The sequence below is a fragment of the Centrocercus urophasianus genome, unplaced genomic scaffold, assembly GCF_019232065.1.
Source record: "Centrocercus urophasianus isolate 14NV4802_14NV808 unplaced genomic scaffold, USGS_Curo_1.0 seq_10, whole genome shotgun sequence".
Lineage (NCBI taxonomy): Eukaryota > Metazoa > Chordata > Aves > Galliformes > Phasianidae > Centrocercus > Centrocercus urophasianus.
In genome coordinates, this window is record NW_024884142.1 from 37759847 (window position 1) to 37783653 (window position 23807).

Here is a 23807-nt window from a genome sequence, read left to right on the forward strand (position 1 = left end):
TGCTTTGGCCATGCCATCACATAAAGCACTTTACAATGAGTCTGAGAAAGAAAAATACTCACATCGAAGAAGGTTGCTTACCAGCAGATAAAAAGCTGATGAGGACAAAAATACAAACAGAAGTGTATCCTTTATGTGTAGAACACTGTCTTGCCTTTATGTGTAGAACACTGTCTTGATGCCAAAAAATAAGTAAATACTGCTGACTGAGAACCAGCCATAAACATCAGTGCCAGGAACACTTGCCATATTTTTGGCTGCAATAAGCAAGTTATAAACTGACCTGCCAAAAGCATCTTCACACATTCCCCATATCATTCTGACATTTTTTTCTTCCTTTTAGCAATTGTCTTGACTATTTTGGAAAAAAAAAACAACAAACAAATGGAAAAAAAAAATAACAAAACAAGACTACATATAATTTATTAAAAAGATTTGGAGAATTTTGGTGACATTCTTAAGAAAGTGAAAAAGCATTGTCAATATTTGCAACAGAACTGTTATTTCCAAACTTCATCAGGAAAATAGTTTAACATAAATGATTTTTATCTGACTAGAATTTTATAGGCAACTGCTAGACAGTTCAGAAAACAGTTGTGCTGTCTACAGACACAAAAATATTCAGATTATTACCTGTTTGCTTTCATCATCTTCCGTTTTAGTCGTGGTCTGAGATAAGTCTTGCAGTTCCTGTAATTCATCATCTTCTTCAGGTTCTTCATCAAAATCAAGACCAATTTTCTCCTTAGTTTTGGGTAAGAGCAGTTCTTGCAGATATTCTTTAAATTGAATATGGAAAATGCCAAATTTGTCTGCTAGCCATCGTGCACAAGCAGTTTTACCAGCTCCATGTGTCCCCAGCAAACACACCCTTAAGGGAGGAGCCTATAGGGGAAAAAAAAAAAAAAAAAAAAAAGGAGCATTTTAGTAACTGGGACTCCACAGTGCATCTCCTACTGATTTTCAGTTCCAAAATATCATTATAAAAATTGTCTGAAAAACAGATCATTTTGCATTTTACTTTTGTCAGCTCTTATACTGCAGTTCCAAGCAGGCCTGCTCCCTGAAATAGCTAACAAGTACACCATGGCAGGTGATACCAGTAAGTAAAAACAAAATCCCAATTAGATGATTCCAGTAAACATGCATTTATTTTACCTTTCCTCTACCTATTAAAAAATAAAAAAAGAACTTTAAAACAATAGAAGTAGTAATAACTGCGATTCGTAAGCCAAAACATGATTATTGTGTGCCCTTATTCTCTTTTCTACTGTATCTGCATCATTAATTCAATGTGTTAATTTGAACATACACTGTAAAGTCACTAAGGAAGCAGCAACGTTTTATTTTTTTCAGGTACTTGTGTGATATACAAGTCATTTCATAGAAAAAAAATCAGATATGATAAACAATTGTAGATGGATCTGGAAAATAGTGATTTTAATTTGTTATATGCTTCAAACAGTTTTAAAGATGCTCACCTGTAACGGTTCTTTGTGAGCCACATACTCCTCAGGGTTCTTCAGAAATTTCTCTCTGTACTCAAGATTTGAAAAGTAATAAATCTTTTCTCGATATTTAGCTGCATGTTCAGGCAGTCCTGGATAAAGGACATAATCCTCTTTCAGACTGACCGGACAGAAGTGTTTCGTGTCTCCCATGTGTCTTTTCTTTTCCTTAGATTTTTCTTCATCCTGAAAGGATTGTGAAAATTTTTTAAAGTTGTTCGAATTCAGTCATTTACTTATGTTAAGTAGATCAAGAAAATTAGACCAATATTGAATGTATCACCAGAGCACTGAATGAGAACTGCATTGTAACTCTTGTAACTCAAAATAGACATGAGTCTATAAAAACATGCCGTTTTTGGATTCTGTCAGAAAACAAACTGTCCAAGGTAGAGAGATAATTAGTGAGAAAAGAATGACCGTACAAAGTTCCAAATGATAACATCATTGTCAGCTGTTGAATACTAAAATTAGGTTAGGAGTATCTGATAAAATCTTTTCCTGTTGTGTTCTTGAAACTTACTTTTTGTTGCTTCTAAATGTAAAGAAGGAAGTAGACTTCTCAGAAAGGGCAGTGAGAGCTGGTAATATGAAATCTATTTATCCAATAAAATTAAGTTCTAAAAAGCTATTTGTACAGTATACAGATATTTTGTAATGTTAAATGTGGGGATGGGCATCTTTAAATATAGGATGAAAATAAGGGTGAATCTAGGACTTAAATTTCATTAAAATTAGCATTTGAAAACTATCAATAGTTGAAATGAAGCAGAGGATTGAACATGAGGGTTTTTACATTGCCTCTTCCAAAGTTTATGTGAAGGCTCACAGAATCATTGTTAATTGACAGCAATTAAAGATCACATTTGTTTTTTTTTAATAAAACCCCTCTTTGCCACCTGACAAAACATGCATTCTCTCTACTAGCATGGGGCATTTATGCTTCTTGTTGGAATCAAATCTATCGGCCAGATCAGAGAAATACAATGAAACTCCTCTTGAAGCACATGATTACATTTATTCTCAAAGAAGGCTAAAACTGGATCATACAAAACCAGATGCAAAAATCGATTTATCTGAGGTACAGATCAAGCTGAAAATGAGTTAAAATCAACTGAGTTAAAGTAGATAAAGCCAGCAATCTTACTTCTTCATTTTCCTCTTCCTCAGCTTCATTATCTTCTATAGCTTCTGCTTCAGCAGCTAGGTCTTCTGCTTCCTCGTCTAAGTCTTCATTAGATAATTCCCAGCCATGATATTTAAAAGGTTCTGAAAAGGTTAATTTTGTTTCCTGTTTCATATTTTTCACTTGGCTATATCAAAATATATTCTCTTCATACATAAAAGCAAGCACACACATGGCAGTAAATCATTCAGTTTCTCTTATTCAAAGAACAAATGTTCTTTCCACATATATGAAATAAGCATATGAGGCTGCTCCAAAAGTAATGCCTCCTGTTATGTTATGTTGGCAAAAAAAACATCAGAGGTGGATGGTGGTGGTGCTACGGTAGTAGAGGGTGAACCTTCCTGTCAGTATTCCATTACGTGCTGTTGCTGTGTGGCAGATGGCAGCAGAGGGGCAGCCTGACACAATGGTGTCTGACATGGAAGTGAAGATGAAGCAAAGGTGCGCCACTGAATTCCTCCATGTGGAAAAAATTGCACCTGCTGACATTCACTGATGCTTGCTGAGTGTTAATGGAGACCAAACAGTGGACGTGAACATAGTGAGGCAACGGGGGTAGTGACAGTGACATGAAAGCCATATTTCTGATGGCCATGAACAGCTAGTGCAGATTTTTACAAGGGTGGCATGCAGGTTTTTTCCATCACTGGCAAAAACACATAGCTAATGGTGGTGACTGTGTTGAAAAAGTGTTTTGTCGGTAGAACTTTCTCTATCAAATAGTGTTGTTGTGCTCTTTGTACCTGTTGTAGTTTCCATGAAAATAAATTGGAGGCATTACTTTTAGAGCAGCCTACACTTATTAATATATTGATTCCTCCAAAAAATATATCGCTAATAAACTGGTTTACTTCTCTACTGAAGTAAACTAGCATTGTCATTGAGCTTTCTGAGTACAAGTATTATGTAAATAGATGGAGACAGTGGCATTAATTAAAAAGTTTGCAACAGTTTCTTTCTTATTATTTATTGAGAAAAAATCATGGTTTTTTTTTTATAATTTTAAAGTTAGCAGAACATATGTTTTAGTTTGCACTTGCATTGAATTCCATGAATTCATAGGAAAAGTGTGTTATTAATATTATTTATCCAGTACTCAAAATTGTTGGAGATTTGAGCTTGTAAAGAAAGTGTACTTACCAAAACAATATTAAGACTGTAAAAATTCAGTCTTGAAACATGACATATGTAAGTGGGTATATTATTACCACACTGAAAATCTTACTGACTTCAACAGGTATCATACATTAGTAAACATTTACTTTCTGACCATTTCTCATACACTTATCCTAGTATAAAAAGATAGGGCAAGTAACTAAGCAAATCGATGTCAGAATGATTAGAGAGCAAATTGTGTACATATTTGTATAGCATATATATATTTCAAATATATTTATATTCCTAAATCTTTGAATGCCTTAAAGGCTGCAGTTGTGCTTCTCAGGTCACCAACAGAATGTAGCATGTTCTGTTCCCACTTCCTATACGTGAGTATTCAGTATAACCTCTCCTCTAGTATATTCATCATACAAACTCTCCAAAATCCCTCTTTGTATGTTAAATGTAAATCACAGAAACAGTACTACTTACCTTCCATAACCAAGATAATTTGATTAAGCAGACTTTCTGGAGTTTGCTCAGCAATCTCTAAAGCAACAACCTGAATTTGGGATGACTGCTTGATTTCTGACTCCATTGTTTGCCAGTCGTTCATGAAGAGGTCAATCTTCTCTTTAATTGTTTCCATTTCTGGTATATCTAGCAAATCATTCTCTTCAAACTCAGGCAGCATGATTTCTGAAAATCAAATCATGTACAGAAGTTGATGCTCAGATTAGAACTGAATATCTCTCTGTCTTCTCTTGTGAACTGCTGAAGCCACAAATTTCACGTTTAATTTTCCAAAATAGAGCCTGGTCAAAAAATGCTTGGTTAAACTACCAATGAAGCTACTGTCTGAAAGGAAATATTACTGCTGTCCCCATGCCCCTGGCTGCCATGCACCTGAATGGGGCAGCGCCACAGCCCTGCCCATGCAGCCATATTAAATACTGCTAGCAGCTCCTGATGTGCTGTCTCCAATGTGAATGACAAAACGTTATTGCAATTGAGCCGTTTTTAATTAAGAAGTTAACAAATAAGCATTTAGGCAAGTATTTTTGTGGATCTTTTACGGCAAAGAATAATTAATGCAATTCATCTCCTCATTTTACAGCTTGAACAGTACATAGATATTAGCCGGACATCTCAGTGGCTAACCCTCACTCCATTTGAATGATTATTAGTCCAAAGGTGCAAGCGGGTATATCTTCAAGCAGAAACACCTTGCAGACTTCACATAGTCTGATCCACAATTAGAAGTGAATTATTTTCTTGAAAACGTTTATGACTATTTGCTTTTTACTAAGCTAAATGCCCATGACATCACATTTGTTATTCCCTGCAATGACACTGCTCTCTACTTCTGTGGTTCTAAATAGGAACATGAAACTACCTCCCTTTTTATGTTCACTAAAATACAAGTTGTGCAAATGCCATAGTTAATTATGTTTCAGGCTGCAGTGATGTATTCCAAATGAGGTAGAGAGATAGCCAGGTGACATCTGTATAAATTTGAGCAGCACTAATGTGTTACGTAATGATGATTCCATTAGGGACATAGACAGCAAGAAATAAGTAAAGGATACATAATTAGGTTACACTAACTGCTTCTTGCACATGTTATCCCTGGCACATTCACATTGTAGAAATCATGTGTGCTTCCTTGTGAACTATGGACCTACTCAAAGCAGTAGTGTATAGAAGATAGTAACGTGTGTTTTCTCTGGATCTAGCATTCAATAGAGCATCTTTTAGAGTTCTGCCCTTCGAAAACCTTACAGTTCTGCGTGGGTAATGAAATTTTGAAAATATACAGGCAGAATAATGGATTTAAATGAATACGCGGCATCATCTGAGACAGCATATTGAACACAGTAACAAATTCACTCAATGGAGGTCTTTCCACATGACCTTAATTTCATGAACACTCACAATTCATGCTAAATTTGGTTCTCTACTTGATACACATAATTCAGTCATATTACCTCTGCCTGAGAGTTTTCTTGCTTAAGGAAACTTATCCAGCTGTGAATGTTACATACTCAAGGAATTAACAGACTGGGAATCAACTCTTTGAAAGGGTTGATATGTGTAGGACGAGGGGAAATGGTTTCAAGTTGAGGGAGGGGAGATTTAGGTCGGACATCAGGGGGAAGTTCTTTACTATGAGAGTGGTGAGGTACTGGAACAGGCTGCCCAGAGAGGCTGTGGATGCCTCAACCTTGGAGGTGTTCAAGGCCAGACTGGATGGGGCCCTGGGCAGCCTGGTTTAGCATTGGACGTGGAGGTTGGTGGCCCTGCATGTGGCAGGGGGATGGAGATTCATGATCCTTGAGGTCCCTTCCAGCCCTGGCCATTCTGTGATTCTGTAAACAAACTGGAGAAACATTTACATCCCTAGGGAACGGGGACAATCCCAGATTGAATCTTATTAGGATAAAAACATTGCCTCCCTGGAATTTGATTTTTTTTTTCCAAAATGAGTTTTGGGGACCAAAGAGACTGAAAATACTTTCAAGCAAGGCAACTGTGCCTTTGCTATGAGATACGAGTTATAACATTCTGCTTACAGAAGTGATCTACATTAAGAAGATATTTTTAAAGAAATAAAAAACATAGCAAATAAAAACATCTTTAAAAGAATGTAGTGGTCTAAAAAATAACTGCATCTAAAAATCCAAGCATGTTTCCTGCAGAGTAGGTGTCAGTCTATCTAACTGTGCTGTTCTTAGTCAATTTCTTTTCTTTATAACAGAGGTGATGTGAGACAATTCTCCACACCCCCAAATCTGAGCTTTCACAGAAGCATCCATTCTACAGTCTCTCATACTCTGTTGCTCCCTGCCTTGTCTGCTCTTACTGAGTGTAGTTACCATAGAGATAAATGATCCTCCAAGGCTCTCTGCCCCCACATTCTCCATGTAAGTTGCTGGGAAAGGGGAGGCATTAATGTATCTTTTCTTCCAGTGTTCTGCTGGTATTAAATATGACTCGTTCTGCCCTCAGTCCATATTCAACAACAAAAAAGATGAGGAAGTTCCCATCCCAAACTGCTCTCAAACCTGTCAAAGCTGAGACAGAAGCCAGAGTGCCTTCTTTGCTAAGGATTTAATTATCAAAATAAACAGAAAGGCATAAAGTAGGATAATGCTGATACTTTCCTTCCTTGGAACTAGTATGTATTTCATTATGAATGCGTTTTCTTTTGTCTTTTTCAAACAGACCCTGTAATACACTTAATACAGACTTTCCATTACTTATAAATATATGCTACCAGATAATTTTTAGCCAATTACAGAAAAATGCACTAAGTAGGCAGCCTTATATTGCATGTATTAAATTATGGTGCTTGGAGAAAGCAGCTTTGTCTACAAATTAAGTCCATTTCTTCTAATGCATAGTGATTGAGGTGACAAAAAAAGCATTAAAAATGTGTACATTTAACATCTTGCTACTTACAGATAAATGTTTTATGCTGGATTTCTTTACTGAACTTGAATATATTCTAAAAATTCTAATAGATAAAATTTAAAGTAGTTTTAGATACTAAATTAGCTGTCCTTATTGAAGATGAGTCACCTTCAAAGCGTTTTTTGAGAGAAGGCAATTGCAGCAGAATTTTACCTCTTGCCAAAAGCAGAAAACATGATGCCATGTGAAATCTAGAACGCTGATAGCAGGAGAATGGATTATTAGGAAAAATACAGGACTTATTTCCATTATTCCCATCCAAAGTTCAAATGTAACCATTCCCATTTTTCCAGGATTCCTTGCTGCAGGGAATGGACTGGTCATTTTTTATCAATGTGGATATTTATACTAATTTGAAAATTGTCTTTAGAGCTGGAATTTGTTAAAATCACACACAGCTTTTGTGGACACCGCAGTTTGTTTCTTTCCTGGTATTTTTTTTCATTCTCTCAGTTTCCCTTTAGTTTTCTGTTGGTCACTTCATGACAGTGACTTCCTCACCGTTTTTCCCTGTTTTCACTTCATACTGTAAAAGTGCCCATGGATTTCTGAAAACTGGAGGCCACGGTAACCTGGAAATTTAGCAATCCTTATGTTGTTATTTCTGTAGTTTCCTGTATAATTAATTTAGACTGCACACGACAGTGGAAATAATGTGTTTGTGTTGGCATTCAAAATGGATAATACTGTGTACATAATATTACTTTAATTGCATTTATAAACGTTAAAATAACTTGAACTTGACTATCCCATAATAAACTTCTGTAAAAGATAAAGGTAAGGAATTACATTCACAGCCCATTTTCAAATACAGTAAAAACTTGCAGAAAAGGAAAGCATACAATTCATGATGCTAGCAAGTAAGAGAGACTAGATGTGTTGTAAGACCAACCTGTAGTTTCAGATTCTTCATTATAATCTGTAGAATCACGGGACTGTTTCTGAGATGTTTGTTCACTTTCAGATGAAAGCTGCTTATCATCATCATCAGATTCTGTGGGAACAAATAAAACCATTAGTAACTTTAACAAAACCATTGAAGGATGATAGAGGCACTGTAGAAAGAAAGATCACACTGCAAAACTTACATTTGACCGCCAGCAAAAAATGCATTAGTTCCTCTGATGTTTAAGTGTTGCAGACTGCCTGAAACATTTTACAATCTGATCTGTGTAAAGACAGACCATCTATCAGATGCTACAAAAGTGTAAAGCAAAGAAATGTATATAATCCAGTGCTTTCATATAAAAGTACTTTTCATTCAATATAAGCTATGTGATCTGTGCTATAACTACACTCATAAACATGACTGTGCAGAAGAGGGCACTTAACACGCTACAGAACAGCTCCTCTTGGGTGACAGTGCTTCAGATTTGAAGGAGGGCTTGTGCCCTGAAAGCTGGTACAATTTTTCTGATTGTATGAGTTGGCCAATAAAGAATATTACATTTTTCCACAAGCCTTGTTTGGCTTACACCTTCGGTAGCAAAACACCGTTAGTACATCTAAATATGTTAAACTACTCCAAAGTCAAATCCCATTAGACATGCACTTTAAGATCTGAAATTATGGCATTTGTTTTCATGTTCAGCTCTTTTTGGCAAATTGAATTCTTGACCGGCGCAGTATCAGGGAACTTCATATATCTCATAAACAAACACATTCTTACAAGATTAGCAGAAAATTAGCAGAAAAACTGCCACAGCCTTTAGCACATGCAAGAAAATCTTTTCCTCATTCTTTATTTCCTTTAGATATTCCCAGGGATGCTGTCAGACATGCAGAAAAGTATAAGCAAAATGAAAGATACTTTAAGGCTGACGTCACATAAACCCTCACATGCATACATAACTTAATCACAGACAATTCTTATAGAATCATAGAATCATAGAATCACCAAGGTTGGAAAAGACCTAAAAGATCACCCAGTCCAACCGTTCACCTATTCCCAATAGCTCCTACTAAACCATGTCCCTCAACACAACATCCAGCCTTTCCTTGAACACCCCCAGGGTCGGTGACTCCACCACCTCCCTCGGCAGTCCGTTCCAGTGCCTGACCACCCTTTCAGAAAAGTAATACTTCCTCATGTCCAGCCTGAATCTCCCCTGCCGTAGCTTGAAGCCATTCCCCCTGGTCCTATCACTGATGACACGAGAGAAGAGGCCGACCCCCAGCTCACTGCAACCTCCCTTCAGGAAGTTATAGAGAGCAATGAGGTGTCCCCTGAGCCTCCTCCAGGCTGAACATTCCCAGCTCCTTCAGCCTGTCCTCATATGGCCTGTGTTCCAGACCCCTCACCAGCTTTGTTGCCCTCCTTTGAACACGTTCCAGGGCCTCAATATCTTTCTTGCAGTGAGGGGCCCAAAACTGGACACAGTACTCGAGGTGCAGCCTCACGAGTGCTGAATACAGGGGAACAATCACCTCTCTGCTCCTGCTTGCAACACCGTTTCTGATGCAAGCCAGGATGCCATTGGCCTTCTTGGCCACCTGGGCACACTGCCGGCTCATATTCAGCCGAGCATCAATCAATACCCCCAGGTCCATTTCCTCTATGCAGTCCTCCAGCCACACCGCCCCAAGCCTGTAGCATCGCCTGGGGTTGTTGTGGCCGAAGTGCAGGACCCGGCATTTGGCCTTGTTGAAACTCATCCTATTGGCTTCAGCCCAGCTCTCCAGCCTGTCCAGATCCCTCTGTAGGGCCTCGCTACCCCCAGGCAGATCCACACTTCCAGCCAATTTGGTGTCATCTGCGAATTTACTGAGGGTGCACTCGATGCCCTCATCGAGGTCATCAATAAAGAATTGAAGAGGTCAGGCCCCAGCACCGACCCCTGGGGAACACCACTCACGACCGGTCGCCAGCTGGATTTGACTCCATTCACCACCACCACCATTCACCACCACTATTCTTGAAACATCGTTGGAAATAGTACTGGCAGAGAAATTGAGCATGTCTGATTTTCAGAGTGTTTCTGAGTATTTGAGAGATTTCATTTACAAGATTGGTGCTATACAGGAACAAGAAAGAGATGGACAAACATTATACCAAGTTAGTTGAGAAAATGTTCTTTTTCTCATACGTGCTAAAAAAGTCACATAGGCTTGTGCTCCTTCCTATGCAGAAGGAATGCAGCTGCACTGTCTCTTAGCCTTTATTTATCTGAATAAGAGACTGAAAAAATTTAAGAATTGAAGATGATATTTGGAATCCAATTTAAAAAGTTGCTTATGTCTTTTCTGCTTGAAAATCTGGAATTGCTCCACCTAAAGCACTGTTATCATGCTGATTAGACTAATTGTGTCCAGCTTATGAAGGAGACCAGAAGGCGGCTTTGAAGAGAGTGGAATATTTCTCAAAGACTGAACAAACAATTCCTGTGAATTCAGTATCACTACAGCTTGCTTTGAAGTTGGTGGTACAACTGTATTGCTATTCCTCTATCTACGGACTAATAAATTATCCTTGTTCAGTCTCTATGCTTATTGAAAAGCTTCAATTTAGAGACAGAGAAAAATTTAACCAGGAAGTAAGCCAGCCAAGAGAAACAAAGCAAGTGTATTTACAGGCTGTATAATAAGGCATATATCAACTCTTTGGTAAATGCTTTAATTATAACTGAATCCACAAAGCATTTCTCTTCAAAGACTGGAGAAAAAATATCCTAAAATGCTACAGATACATAGCTCAGGCTTCATTACACTTATTTCTGTTGTTTTTGAAAATGTCTTACTAAATATAATATCACAAAAGGATTAAAAAGCAAAAACACAGTTAAGAGCTAAGGAGATGGACATTGATTTAATCCTCCACCATCTGTAAGGTGAGAAGAGAGATGGATCAATAGTACAGAATCACGGAAGGGCTGAGGTTAGGAGGGACATCTAGGTCCACCTGGCTCAACCCCTGCTCAAACCGGGACACCTAAAGCAGGGTGCCAAGGCAATCTTTGAAGATGTCCTCAGCACAGAAATTCTTCCTGATGGTTTATTCTAGCTGTGACTGAGGCATAGGCATAAATTTGCTCCTTTGGAATCTGCGGTAATGAGAAGATAATTTCCAGCAGAAAAGCAAGGCTGATGATAAAATACAGAAAATAAAGCCCTAAATGATGACAACTGTTTGCTTTAATGAACAAGATCAGTTGTGTGGAGTATTTTATTGCTAAAGCATTGTAGGAAACAAGTGCAACAAATTTAATCTCCAGAAGGCTGGAATGAACCCGCATCCCTCTGCCTCTACTGAAGCTGTGTAATTATTTTACAATGCCCAAAGTATATTCCCTTGAAGTTTAATAGCTGTCTTATGGTACATACTCACACAAAGCTGCTGAAAAGTGTATAAACAATATAAAAACTCCTGAAAGTAATTTAAGCTGGAAACAATGAAATGTGAAAAAGATAAGGGGCCATGGTTTTCAGCTAGGCATTACAAGCTAGAGTTACTGACTATTTTCTATGTGCGTGCACACATGTGCTTCATTGGCACTTTCAGCATTGAACTTGACTTCCTAACTCATTTAAATATATTTCATAAATTTACACAGTCCTAGGTACTTTTAGTCTCATTAAGAGACAGGTAAGTACCTTGCTCATTACTTTTTCTTTTTAAACACAGATAGTATTATAAATCTGAATATGTTCAATCCTAAAGCAAATCCCAGTTAATTCAACATCCTGCTGATGTTACAAAGATTGAAATTACTGAAATACACACTTACATGACATCCAAAGGGCACAATTGCAGCTGCAGAGTAGGTTTTTTCTAATTCTCATCTTTATACCATAATTACCACAAAAAACAACTGTGTATAATTCATTTATATTTATATAAAGACATGTCACATGGGAGAAAAGCTGCAGTCAATGTGCTGATGGCACTACACGTGAAATAAAAGATGTTAGGCTAAGAGCAACAGGACTGAAGTGCTTTGGTGAGTCAGTGTTTGATTACTGAAATCAACTGCAGGTGTACAAAAACATGATTTTCTCTGGTCGAGGACTTATCACATGTTGATAGCACAAGTGTATTATGTTATTACTTCTATCATTAATAAATTACTTCTATCATTAATAATTTGTTTTGATGTGCACAGCTCTAAATAAATTTTATATTAAAACTAAGCTGAACTCTGTTGTTTGAGACAATATAGGAACCCTTTAGTACTCTTTATATTTAATACTTTAAATCCATTCACTCTGAGGAAGAGCTGTTTTTATGGAAATTAGTGTAAGTTACATAGTAGAAATCTTTTTAAATTCATATTCAACTGAAAGAACCCTAAAAAGCTAAAGTACTTTGGCAGAGAGTAAGTAAATTGTTACATAATTAAAAATTAAAAGCTACTAACTTCAGTATATTTAGCATTAGTCCTTGTTTATATATTAAAAACCATTGACAATAAGTAAAATAAATGCCAGACTGGATAATGAAAGAACAAGTATATGAGATGTACTGACAATACAGAAGTTTGGTCGTAATCACTTTTGTCCCAAACCAGTATATATTACTTGAAAGGAAGATAAAAAATTCTAGCATGCACTTCAGCTTTAATTCCAGATCCAGCTCTGGTGATAATTTAGTCTACTAGGGACATCACAGCAGAGAAAGAAAATCCTCTTAAGTCTCCAGTCTCATTCTTAACATGGAAGCAGATGCTTGTGCACAGAATTTCATCTTGACAGCAGATTCAAATCCAACAAAAACATTCTCCTAAAGAAGTTGGCAGTGATTAAAGAAGGCAAAAAGGAAAGTTCAATCTTGCAAGTTTTTATTTATTTATTCATTTTAACTACTGAAGTCAAAAAGCACTGACACTAAACAGAATTAACTCTAAATTTTAACCTGACTGACAATTGTCTGCGTGCCAAAAATCCACCTTGTTTGTGACAGTTAACCTGCCTCCAAAATCTCATTCCTCACACAGTACTCATTCTTGACCAGGACAATTATATTCTCATTATTAGAAACAAAGCATAGCATAATTCTCATATAAAGAAGAAAAGTTATAGAAATAATGAATGGCAAAACAAAAATGTGTAGCTCTGCTCAATACAAAAAGTAGTAAAAATAGAAAGTCTATACTCAAAACAATAAATTATTAGGAACTTCATGTAACTCACATTTCTTTCCTTTTTTTTTTTTTTTCCCCCCTTTCTTAATAGTTAGGTTACGTTATGGAAAGCTAATTTCCATAAGCACAAATGAGTGGAGGAATGATAAAGAGACTGGGGAAAACTGATTATTAATCAGAACAAACATAACCCCAACTCAGCTTCCCTCAGGGTCATTGGAAGAAGATGATGAAGGCATTGTCTGGGCATAAGACCCAATAGGCAGTCCAACCAGAGAGGCTCTTCCTGGCTAAGAGAGGGAGACTACAAGCAGGAGGACCAACATTTTAAACCGCCTGATAGTGACAGGACAAGGGGAAATGGCTTTAAACTAAAAGAGTAGGTTTAGGTTAGATGTTAGGAAGCAATTCTTTAGCAGAGGGTAGTGAGGTGTTGGCACAGACTGCCCAGAGAAGTTGCGAGGCTGGAGGTCACATTGGATGGGGCCCTAGGCAGCCTGAGCTGGGGGATGGTAACCCTGACCAAGGCAGGGGGGTGGGAGTGGATGATCTTTAAGGTTCCCTCCAACCTAAGCCATTCCATGATTCTGTGATACTCCCTAAAGGGGAGTGAGATTCACTAGGAAATACTAAGAACATCAGTTCAAGATACTGAGACTCATAATGTTATGTGGGGTATTTCAAAAAAGCACAAAAGCAAGAAAAAGAAGGGATCAAAGCAGACTGGGGAAGAACAAGCATGGATAAGATGTGAAGGGGATGAAAAGGAGATTGGGAATAGGTACTCAGACTCATTTCTAGCTGGACCTGGGGCCATGGAGCTCAGCAGCCTCACCTATAGCGAGTTATTGAATTTGGCAATTTGTAACATACGTTGCTACTGGATTCAGCAATTCTTAACACATGCTAACAGACCCACTACTGAAATAATTTCAGTTCCCCTTCTACTGCTTCAGGCTGAGCTTTCTGGAGGCTAGCACATTTCACCATTTTCTGATGAGCTGTTTGCTAAATTCTAACAATGTTTTCTAGCTAATACAGATTTTGAGTTTGAAGTATGAAGATAATTAATAACCTACTTAGAATAAGTTACTAGACAGGAGATGGAGTTCTGCCCTTCAGATTTATTGAAAGATAACTGTGCTGATTGATTTAATATACATCTCTATTCTGCAGCATCCATTAAGAACATTACATAAAAATGAGTGCCCAAATTAGCGAAGCATCTACAGATAGAAATACAAAATAATTTTTCTAGCTGCAGAATGTAAAATAAAAATCAAACCTGTAAGATCTGCATGAATATGAATTTGCTCAATCATTTGAAACACAGACAAAGTCAAGTGATAAATGCTTTCACCTTTCTCCTCAGCATCCTCTTGAGACTGCTCTTCTTCCTCTGGTGCCAGCATTTCCTGCATTTCCCTTCCATAAGTGAAAGATTATTAATCATAGACTTATATAAAGATTACTGAATAAAAATAAAATAAAACAAAAAAATAAAATAAAAATCAAATCTAAAAATCTAAAATGTTACTGTACCATTGTAACAAAAAGGCTGATGAAACTGAATTTAGCAAACCAATCTTTTGCCATGTAGGTATTAACCTAAAAAGATATCTCTCAAAGTTAACCCATACTTGATTATTACATACCCACCAGGACTATGCTTAATATACTTTTTTAGTGCACTTGTGTTGATCGATAAATGCACTGATACTTTCAATACAAAGCAAGGCTGGAATTTTCTTGTAGTAATTTCAAATGTTCCAAGACTGAGTATTTTACCTTTCCTCTTCTTCTTTCTTTTTTAATGCTTCATCTGCTAGTCTTCTCAAGATCTTAGAATTAATTTCATCCTTATTTGCTAAGTATGTTCTGTGTAATATACAGCCTCCTGCAATACAATTATATAACAATAATTAATTGTATGTAGCTGGACCAGCCTGAAATTCTTTGATCTATAAAAGTGATAAACAACTCTATGACTTCTTTTTAAAGCCTGGAAAAAGTATACACACCAGTGAAATATTATAATTCTGCTTCCTAAGGTGTTAGAGCTTTGTTTTCAATTTCAAGCATCTAATAAAATGAGTCTGGGATACAAAATAGTTATGATTAAGATTGTAAGGGAATAGAGCACTGAGAAGATTTATCTTATACTTCCATGTATCATTCATTACTCTGGCATTTATTTTGTTTGGATGCGTACAAAGGAAACTATGAAGAAACAAATGAAAAACATTCAAATAAAGATAGAAAGATTACACATACATATACCACTAAAGCTGGTTGACAGAAAGGAAGAATATGCTGTTCATACCAGGAGCTCTACTGTTTGCTCTTTGGCAAATAGATTTATGATTGATGGCTGTGTGGCTGAAATTCATTTCAATCAGTTCAGCTATGCTAATTTAGGTTACCGCAGGGAGCACTTTTACAAAGTAGTGACTCAAAATACTGCAGAAAATATAAACTCCAGTACTACATTATTATTCAGTGACAGAAAGAAGTGAGAATCAAATCAAGATTTAATAAATAAGTCACCCCAGTGAAAAAAAAAAAAAAACAACAAAGCTGAATTCAAGAGAACATAGGTATAAGCAAAAATTTTCAGACAAGTCATATAGCAGATATAACGAACGTGGGTCTTTGACCTTACTCATTCCTTCCATATCTCATGTTTTCATTGTTCTCAATTCAAGTAAAGAAAAATATCAATTTTTAAGTAAGTTTGAGTTATTTAACTGTTAGGAACATTGAGTCTGCATCCATTTGAAGTAGATGATAATTTCATGTGTATGGCATTACACAAAATTGATTCTTTCAATTAAATAAAACTTCAGAAAATGGAGGGTGAGTAAAGGGCATTTTCAAAACGTAGTTTGAAAACTCATATTTAGGTAATTCTGCCTGAATAGTCTTAAAAAAAAAAAAAAAAAAATAGCAAGAGCTTTCAGTGGCCTTACCTGGTGGCCCAGGCATGCACTTCGCCACCCTTGTTTTCTCAAAGTGTTATGAATAGCAGCAATGCCAAGCAGTATTAATTATTCCATATGTTATGGAATCACATATGGACATCTACAGGAATCATAATTACTGTACTATTTATGACTCTAGAATTCCAACCATTTTCTATTCTTTGGATACCAGCATATGTTGTCCCTCACTCAAAGAAAGAATATTATTATAGCTGATAAATTATTTCAGAATTACTTGATAAAATGGAGCAAGTAGCTAATAAGCCTTTAGAATAACTGATAATGTTAGCTATGTTTCAAGTGGCTGATCTAGGAATACCTATCAGTGGCATCAACCATAAATAAGCTTGCTAACAGAACAGGTTCTTAGACAGCTGATCTGCTTCTGGTTGATAGATCAGTATTCTTGCAGTGTCCTGTTTTAATGCAATCTGGAGTCTGCTATGCAAGTATTGCATTTCACTTTGAATTGTTATGGTAGACTACAGATAATATGTCTTGTATTCAATTTGCACATTGCTTGTTTCAAACTGAGACAGTAAAAATATAACTTTTATCATTTAAAATTAATTCATTTCCTTTCACCCCTGAATGAAACTTTGAGGAAAAATAAAACTGACATTGATTTATATAAAAGTCTGATACAGTTCCAGGTATGAAATTAGTCTATAGTTTCACTATCAACTCAATAATTGAATGATAGATTTCCTTCCAAGCTTAAAATCTACTGAAATGTACAACCAAATGGAACATACAACCAATTAAGAAAGCAGTCTTTATTGCTATGTGATATAAAAACTATAACAGTGTTAGTTCAAACAGGTAACATCAGAGTTGTGAGCATAAATTTTGAATTTTAATGTCTCACTTCTAGATGGGAAGGCTTATACTTAGGTTTTAAAGAATCTGCCAACTATCTGACTGGAGAAACAGAAGGTCATGGCTTGCTTGAATGTAAAGCACAGAAATGAAGTACAATAAATAAAGATCGTGTAAAATACAGAATCTAGAGTTAAATTTTGAGAGCTAGTGGCAATAGCAGGGGAAAAAAAAAAACCAAAAACAAAAACACTTCAAAAGCCCTAGAGAGATCTTAATTTCATTTGAAAGCCTCTGCAATGGACCGCAAGTCTGCCCTTCCTAAAAGGAAAATAGAAGGGCAACTATTATTGACTGGTATCAATATGGTTTCCAAGATGAGTTATTTACTCCTAAAATCTCTGATGTAGAATAATGACTATTAGTGAATCTTCTAATTTACCTAGTCAACACATTAAATGGTTCAATTCTGAGAAGTGGAGAACAAGTTAATAATTTCAAAAGCATCTATCCCACCTCAGTTTTCCCCACAGAAAAGGTTAAAACTGTACTGCTGTTTGCAGTTTAGTATTAACTAATCACACATGCTGTTAACATTACATCGTGTTGTTCTGCTTGTTATTGTAAATATTAACATTAGATTACTACATGACAGCTACATAAATTAAGGTGCTTTTTTATCATTGAAAGAAAGGACAACACACAGCATCCCAGAAACTACATTCGTAGTTGTTTTACCATTTTTGAAATTTCCAGGAAGCAAAGATCAAGCAAAGGGTAATACATCCTGAAGTTCCCTCTAAGCAGTTCTTGAGTAAAAGCAACAGCAAATGGGATTTGCTAGCATACAGAGGACCTAGAACGTTCTTGTTTAAGTCTGTATTTAGTAAGTACAAGCATACCTTCAAAATACCTCAAGTAGGCAAAGATCTCTAACAAGATACCCTTAACCCCACTGTCAACCCTTAAATGAGGTCTGGGAAGGTGTGGATACTGGCTCCACCCCTCCCGGTCACTCAGGTTCATTGCATATACTTGAGCTCCTTTGCGTTGGCTCCTTCCACCAGGTGCTCAATCACTGTTTTAATCCATGACTTAGCATTTCTGCTACAGTTAAGATGTTTAAGAAGTTATAACATTTCACAAGTCATTTGAGTACTGTAGCTGAGTTGTGAAGATAAGATGAATAAATTGTATACACTTGATTTGTTCAGGGACAAGGGATTGAAAGGCTCTCTGGACCAATTCTCACATCTAGCTATACACTAAGTAGGTGGAGACATGCCTTTCTTAAAGAGCAGTTCTTACTACTGAAAGACATTTTGATAATGGATTGGGTTGAGCAAGCAATGATTATAGAAATTGTCACTGGGCAATGAAACTTGCTGTGTGATATAAATCAATCCATTAAAACACGATTTGGCAAGCAAAACTTATAATAATACATGAAACTGTTTAGTTTTTCACATGTGGTAGCAACCTTCCTTCTTGCTTGAAACCTCAAAAGTAAAATCTCTTCATCTCAATTCATGGATATTAAGCAATTGTATCAAGCTGGGTAGGAAGTTCCTCAGTTGTTTTTGTCATCAGGATGGAGAACAAGGTACGCCTGCATATAAGTACTCCCCACTTTTCTCTTAAGCAGAGGAAGTTTGTAACCCATAATCAGTTTTTACAAGCAGGGTAAGGAAAGCACAGGCAGAGAAATGTGGCTAAAGTCACATTACAAACTGATGGCCAGTCAGACAGAGAATACAAAAGTCTGCAACAGAAAGTCTGTGAGAGTCCAGTGCTACTTACTAGTAGTGCTGATTGTAAACAGATTTGTATGTAGAAGAATACTGCTTTTATAAAGTATTTCTGGTTTCGATTCTGTTAGTTCTCTTAATCTAAATTGTAAGAAATCTGAGGTAGACTCCAAAACTTCATAAATGGGCCACAATTACCATTTTTTAATTGAAAATGTGCTTTATGTACAAATACCAACACAGAAAAGAGAAAAGGTTAAGTTTCATAAGTGTGCATTTACTAACCATCATTTTCTGTATCCTTAAGACAGACAACAGTGTCAGGCAGAAGTCCTCTTTCTGACAAAGCTGACCAGTGACCTTCTGAGAGAGGATAGTTATCCACTACCCATCCTCCTTTTTCTGGAGCACCAGGAAACCTGTCTTTGTTCTTCTTCATAAGCTGTTATAAAATGTCAGGTTCAGTAACAGAAGAAGGCTAATACAGACTGTGAGATCTTTCAGAAGACTGTACAATACAAGACTTCCTAAATGTTATCACTCTTAGTTTATTAGTAACATCATGTCAATAAAAAGACATTTATAACTTCATATATATGAGTTCAATAAAAACATTTTAAACAAAGACAGATGGATGTATCAATCATTTTCTAGGGCTACCTATAAACAGTTTAGGTTCCAATTTCAAGACATACAAACTAGTGCACGAATTTAAACCTATTCAAGATTCTAGGAGAACCTCCAAATGAAATTATTTTCAAACACTTTGTCTGATGTTGAGATCTTAGACAGAGACTAAATATGTAAGAATGGGGTAAGTATACTGTGATACTTCCCTGAGAAAATTCTCCCAGTCTATGACAGCTTGTAGCCCAGAAACTTTACAAGATATAGGCTAATACATACATATTATTTTTATACTAGCCTTCAATAGATTTGACTGTCATGCTCTTACTCAATCTCTAATGAACTCAATATAAGCTTTCAGACTATGTGACCAATCTTACAAATTATAAAATTAAGAACATGTATTAATAATGTCTAAAATATTACAGACTCCTCTTGCAAAGAAAGTGCTTTCCTGTGTAGCACTTGTAGTTTTACCTCTGCAATAGCTCTCTCCAGTATTTCTGCATGTATTTCAGGTGACAACATCACTTCAGATTTTGATGCCCTTTTCACAGCTTCTTCCACCACCGCTTGAACTTCTGGGTGGTCAGCAGTTAACTCTGACATTTCTAACAAAACAGATTTTTTAAAGCACTTCACAATTTTCGTATTTCTCCTCTGATCAGGAAGAACTACTAGGCAATGAAATGCAATCACAGCATCAGTACAGCGTAGCAGTCACTGTAAGCAATATTACAGAATAGTATTGTAAAAGAATCAAATAGTCTCTCTGGAAGCATTTCTGGGGGATGTCCTATAATGATGAGTTATAGGATCTTTTAAAATAATTCTCCTGTTAAAAAAAAATCTTTAAATTTTCCAGAGTTTTTTATTACTAAGTAAAATATTAAATATGAATATTTATTGTACTAGAACAGTAGAACAATCAGGCAGTACCAGAGAATTTCTTTTGATTTGATTTCTCTGATTCCTAAATCAAAACTTTGACCAGAATAATTTAAAAATTGATACAAATCATAATTCAAGTCAGTATATCAATATTCACATTGGATTCATATTTTGTTATTAATGGCTGAAACAATGGACTGCAATTGTTGAAATTTTTCAACAATTTTTCAACAACAACAACAAAAAAATTTCAACAAAAATCAGGAAAAAAAGTCATATTTACTCCCTGTAATGATGTCAATATTTTTCAGTGATTGTATTGTTGTTTTTACATGCACAACTTTACATGTTGTTTTTGCTGCTTTAATTTGTGTGGAGTTTTTTTCGAGTTACCAGCTCCTTGTGGAAGAGACATTATCTTTCTAAGTGTTTCCAATCTGAAAACAAGCAAACAAAATCCACAAAACCCAACCAACCACAAGAAAAGAACAGATTTTACCCTTATCATTGCTAAAGATACTAAACTCTGTTTCTCCATGCAAAGAAATTGATATTTCTTCAGTAACCTCTTATATCTTTTCCTGTTAAAGCACACAGAAGTCAAAAGAAAAGCATGACTGAAGGAACAATTGTTTTTCTTTAAAAAGACAAATTTGTAAAAATAACCTCATATTGCACATTTATTTCATTTCCATTTTAGATCCTTATAAATATTTTAAATCAACATCCATTAATTGGATCTATCTAATAAAGCTTCCTTGCTTCAGATGAGATGCCAGTCTCATTTGTACGAAAATAAAACCCAGTATATATAAACCATGTCATGTTTAAAATCATTTGTTTTACTATATTTCAACAACATAATTAAAACTCAGCATGCTTTTAAGTTTCTCACATTAAAGGGACAAAAATTCACATTCTTAATTTCAGTCCTCTCTTAATTTAGATGTTTTGTGTGTGTGTGTGTGTGTGGCTGTACACCTATTCCCTTATCAATCAAACAGTTTCCAATGTTCTTATGCTATAAAAAGACAAAATGTAAATGAAAATGCCAAACTTATTATCAGATCACTTACTTAGCCCCTACAAAAGTTACTGGCTTTTTTTTCCTTACACTAATAATGTATTAATAAGTTAACTAATCTAGATATGACAAAATTAATAATTTCTTTTTAGGCTTCTCAAAATAAGCAAGAAGGAAAAAAAAATGAAATAGTCCTACAAGTGTAAGTGAGGAGAACAAGATTATCTTTCATTTTTTAATTGGCAAGACACTGTGACGACATGGAATAGCATGCTTAGAATACCTAGGATTTACTTTTTACCTTCTGGGATGACAGCAGATTCTTCTGTACTGCTCCCCTCTTCAAACCTCTTTTTCACTGCTGTTACAGCCTTTTCTATTGCATCACTCCGTATTTGCTCAATGTTTTTTTCTCTCAATTCTTCCACATGAGATTGAATGAGTTCAGCCATATCAAGAACCTAGGGAAATTATTTGAAAAAACATAAATAGTACAGAAGACACATACAAGATCGGACCCACCAACTATACAGTGAAAGGAATTTGGAAAAACTCTGCAAATTTCAAAAAAATTTACATATAATTTAAGTGGGTTCTTCATGTGTGCATAATATATTTTCTAATTTGTGATTACATTGAATTAATTTATACATGTCTATATATTCGTAGTATTCTTTTTCTCAGATAAATAACTGACAAATGTTTGTGTGACACTGACGAGAAAAATATGTACTTTTTGTAAATGAATTTCACTGAATTACCATTTGCATAATATGTCTGCTTGCAGTATGTTTGCTAAAGTTTGCTGTACGTATGTTAATGACACAACAAAAAGAAGAATGTATTTAACAGACTCCTAAATCTCAGCTGATAATTGTGTTACATAAAACATATGTAAACCTACCTTTCCTTTGTATTTGCTTGCAATTAGATTACAAATAGTGGTTTTCCCTGACACTGGAGGACCAAATACTAGAACTTTACAAGGAGGCATTGGCATTGGTGGTAACAAGTAAGGGCGTGGATTCAACATAAATGTTTTCAGTGCCTCTGGGGATGACAGCGTGTACATTTTACCTAGAAAACTTAAAATGGAAGAGAAGAAAACAAATTTAGACAGCTGTCTTAAAAAAACAGAAATAAAAGTAAGTGTCAAATGCCACTCACCTGACAGCCAAATCTGGCATTCCCATTACAACATCACCCTTCTTTAGAGCCACAGGACATACTTGTCCCCACCTGCTTCTACGCCATCGGTATCTGGGTGCTATTAGCTCGAATGATGACAGAACACGGAAAAGCTCATCCTGTTTATTAAAACAGAAATAAGTGCATATGCAATTTTTGCCTGAAGTGATATGGGCCTTGTTGTATGAAAATTAACTTTATGCAGTACTTTACTGGAGAGCAAGCAAATCTAAACAGAAAATTAAATCATGCTTTAAAAAGATATACATATATCAGAATCGTAGTGTGACTTTAAGGATAAACTATTCAGGTGTTAAATTTTGTTTCATCAAAAAGTACTTGAAATAGTTCCTGTAGGCTTCAATAATTATTTCCAGAAGTTTAAAAAGATAAAGAGGTATGAATAAGCCATTTATTGATGAAGACAGAAAATGGCCAAGCTTTCTTCTAAAAGGGATGAAGAAAGGACCAAAATCAGGGAATAGCAAGACCAAAATATTCCTTTTAATGACACAGAAGCATCATGTGATAAGATTAAATGTAATAGATCTATTAAAGGAGGCAAATAGTGAGTGAGTTCTAAAGTTTATGTTTACTTTAATTTACCCAGAATAGTACAGACAAGTGCTGGCTATGAAGAACTGCTGAAGAACCTTCAGAATCTATGGAGCTGGAAATTAAAATACAGTTTTACATAGAAAATAATGAGCTGTTATTGACTCTTATTGCTCAAGAATAGATCTTGAAGTTACAATACAATATACACTATTTGATCAATGCCCAACAGCAAACAGAAAAACAAACTGAATGTTTAGGAAAGAGAGAATAAAACATTTAGGTACATCTTTTACTACATAAATCCTGCTCTCCTCTTTATTGCTATGTGCATTCTATTATTCAAATCTCAAAAAGAATGCAGCAGAACTGGCGATGTTTCAGACAAAGGTGATATGATAAATGATTAACATAGAATGTATTTAATCTAAAAGAGATAAAATTGATTAATGTTTATTTTCTCCAAACAAATTATTCTTCCTTCATTCCTGAAACAGATATTTTGTTCAAAATGTAATTAAGATCACCTAACTTATTTTTATTAATTGCAGATCTTTTTTCAAAGTTTTAGGTGGATTTCAACTCCATAATTATCTTAAAGTTGCATTTCTAGATCGTGAAGCTGCAA

General features: G+C 35.7%; 1 protein-coding gene across 1 annotated transcript in view; it reads right to left on the bottom strand.

The window, feature by feature from the left end:
* The window catches only part of AK9 (adenylate kinase 9), a 57367-nt gene that overhangs the window by 18670 nt on the left and 14890 nt on the right, over positions 1-23807 (bottom strand). Inside the window, exons 11-22 of the mRNA XM_042811820.1 lie at positions 22604-22743; positions 22341-22521; positions 21738-21897; positions 19999-20132; positions 19180-19336; positions 15135-15243; positions 14707-14771; positions 8162-8263; positions 4288-4494; positions 2656-2777; positions 1482-1694; positions 634-885 (exon numbers count right to left, since the gene is read on the bottom strand). Coding sequence (XP_042667754.1) covers positions 634-885; positions 1482-1694; positions 2656-2777; positions 4288-4494; positions 8162-8263; positions 14707-14771; positions 15135-15243; positions 19180-19336; positions 19999-20132; positions 21738-21897; positions 22341-22521; positions 22604-22743 — 1842 coding nt within the window. The remainder of the gene's footprint in view (positions 1-633; positions 886-1481; positions 1695-2655; positions 2778-4287; positions 4495-8161; positions 8264-14706; positions 14772-15134; positions 15244-19179; positions 19337-19998; positions 20133-21737; positions 21898-22340; positions 22522-22603; positions 22744-23807) is intronic.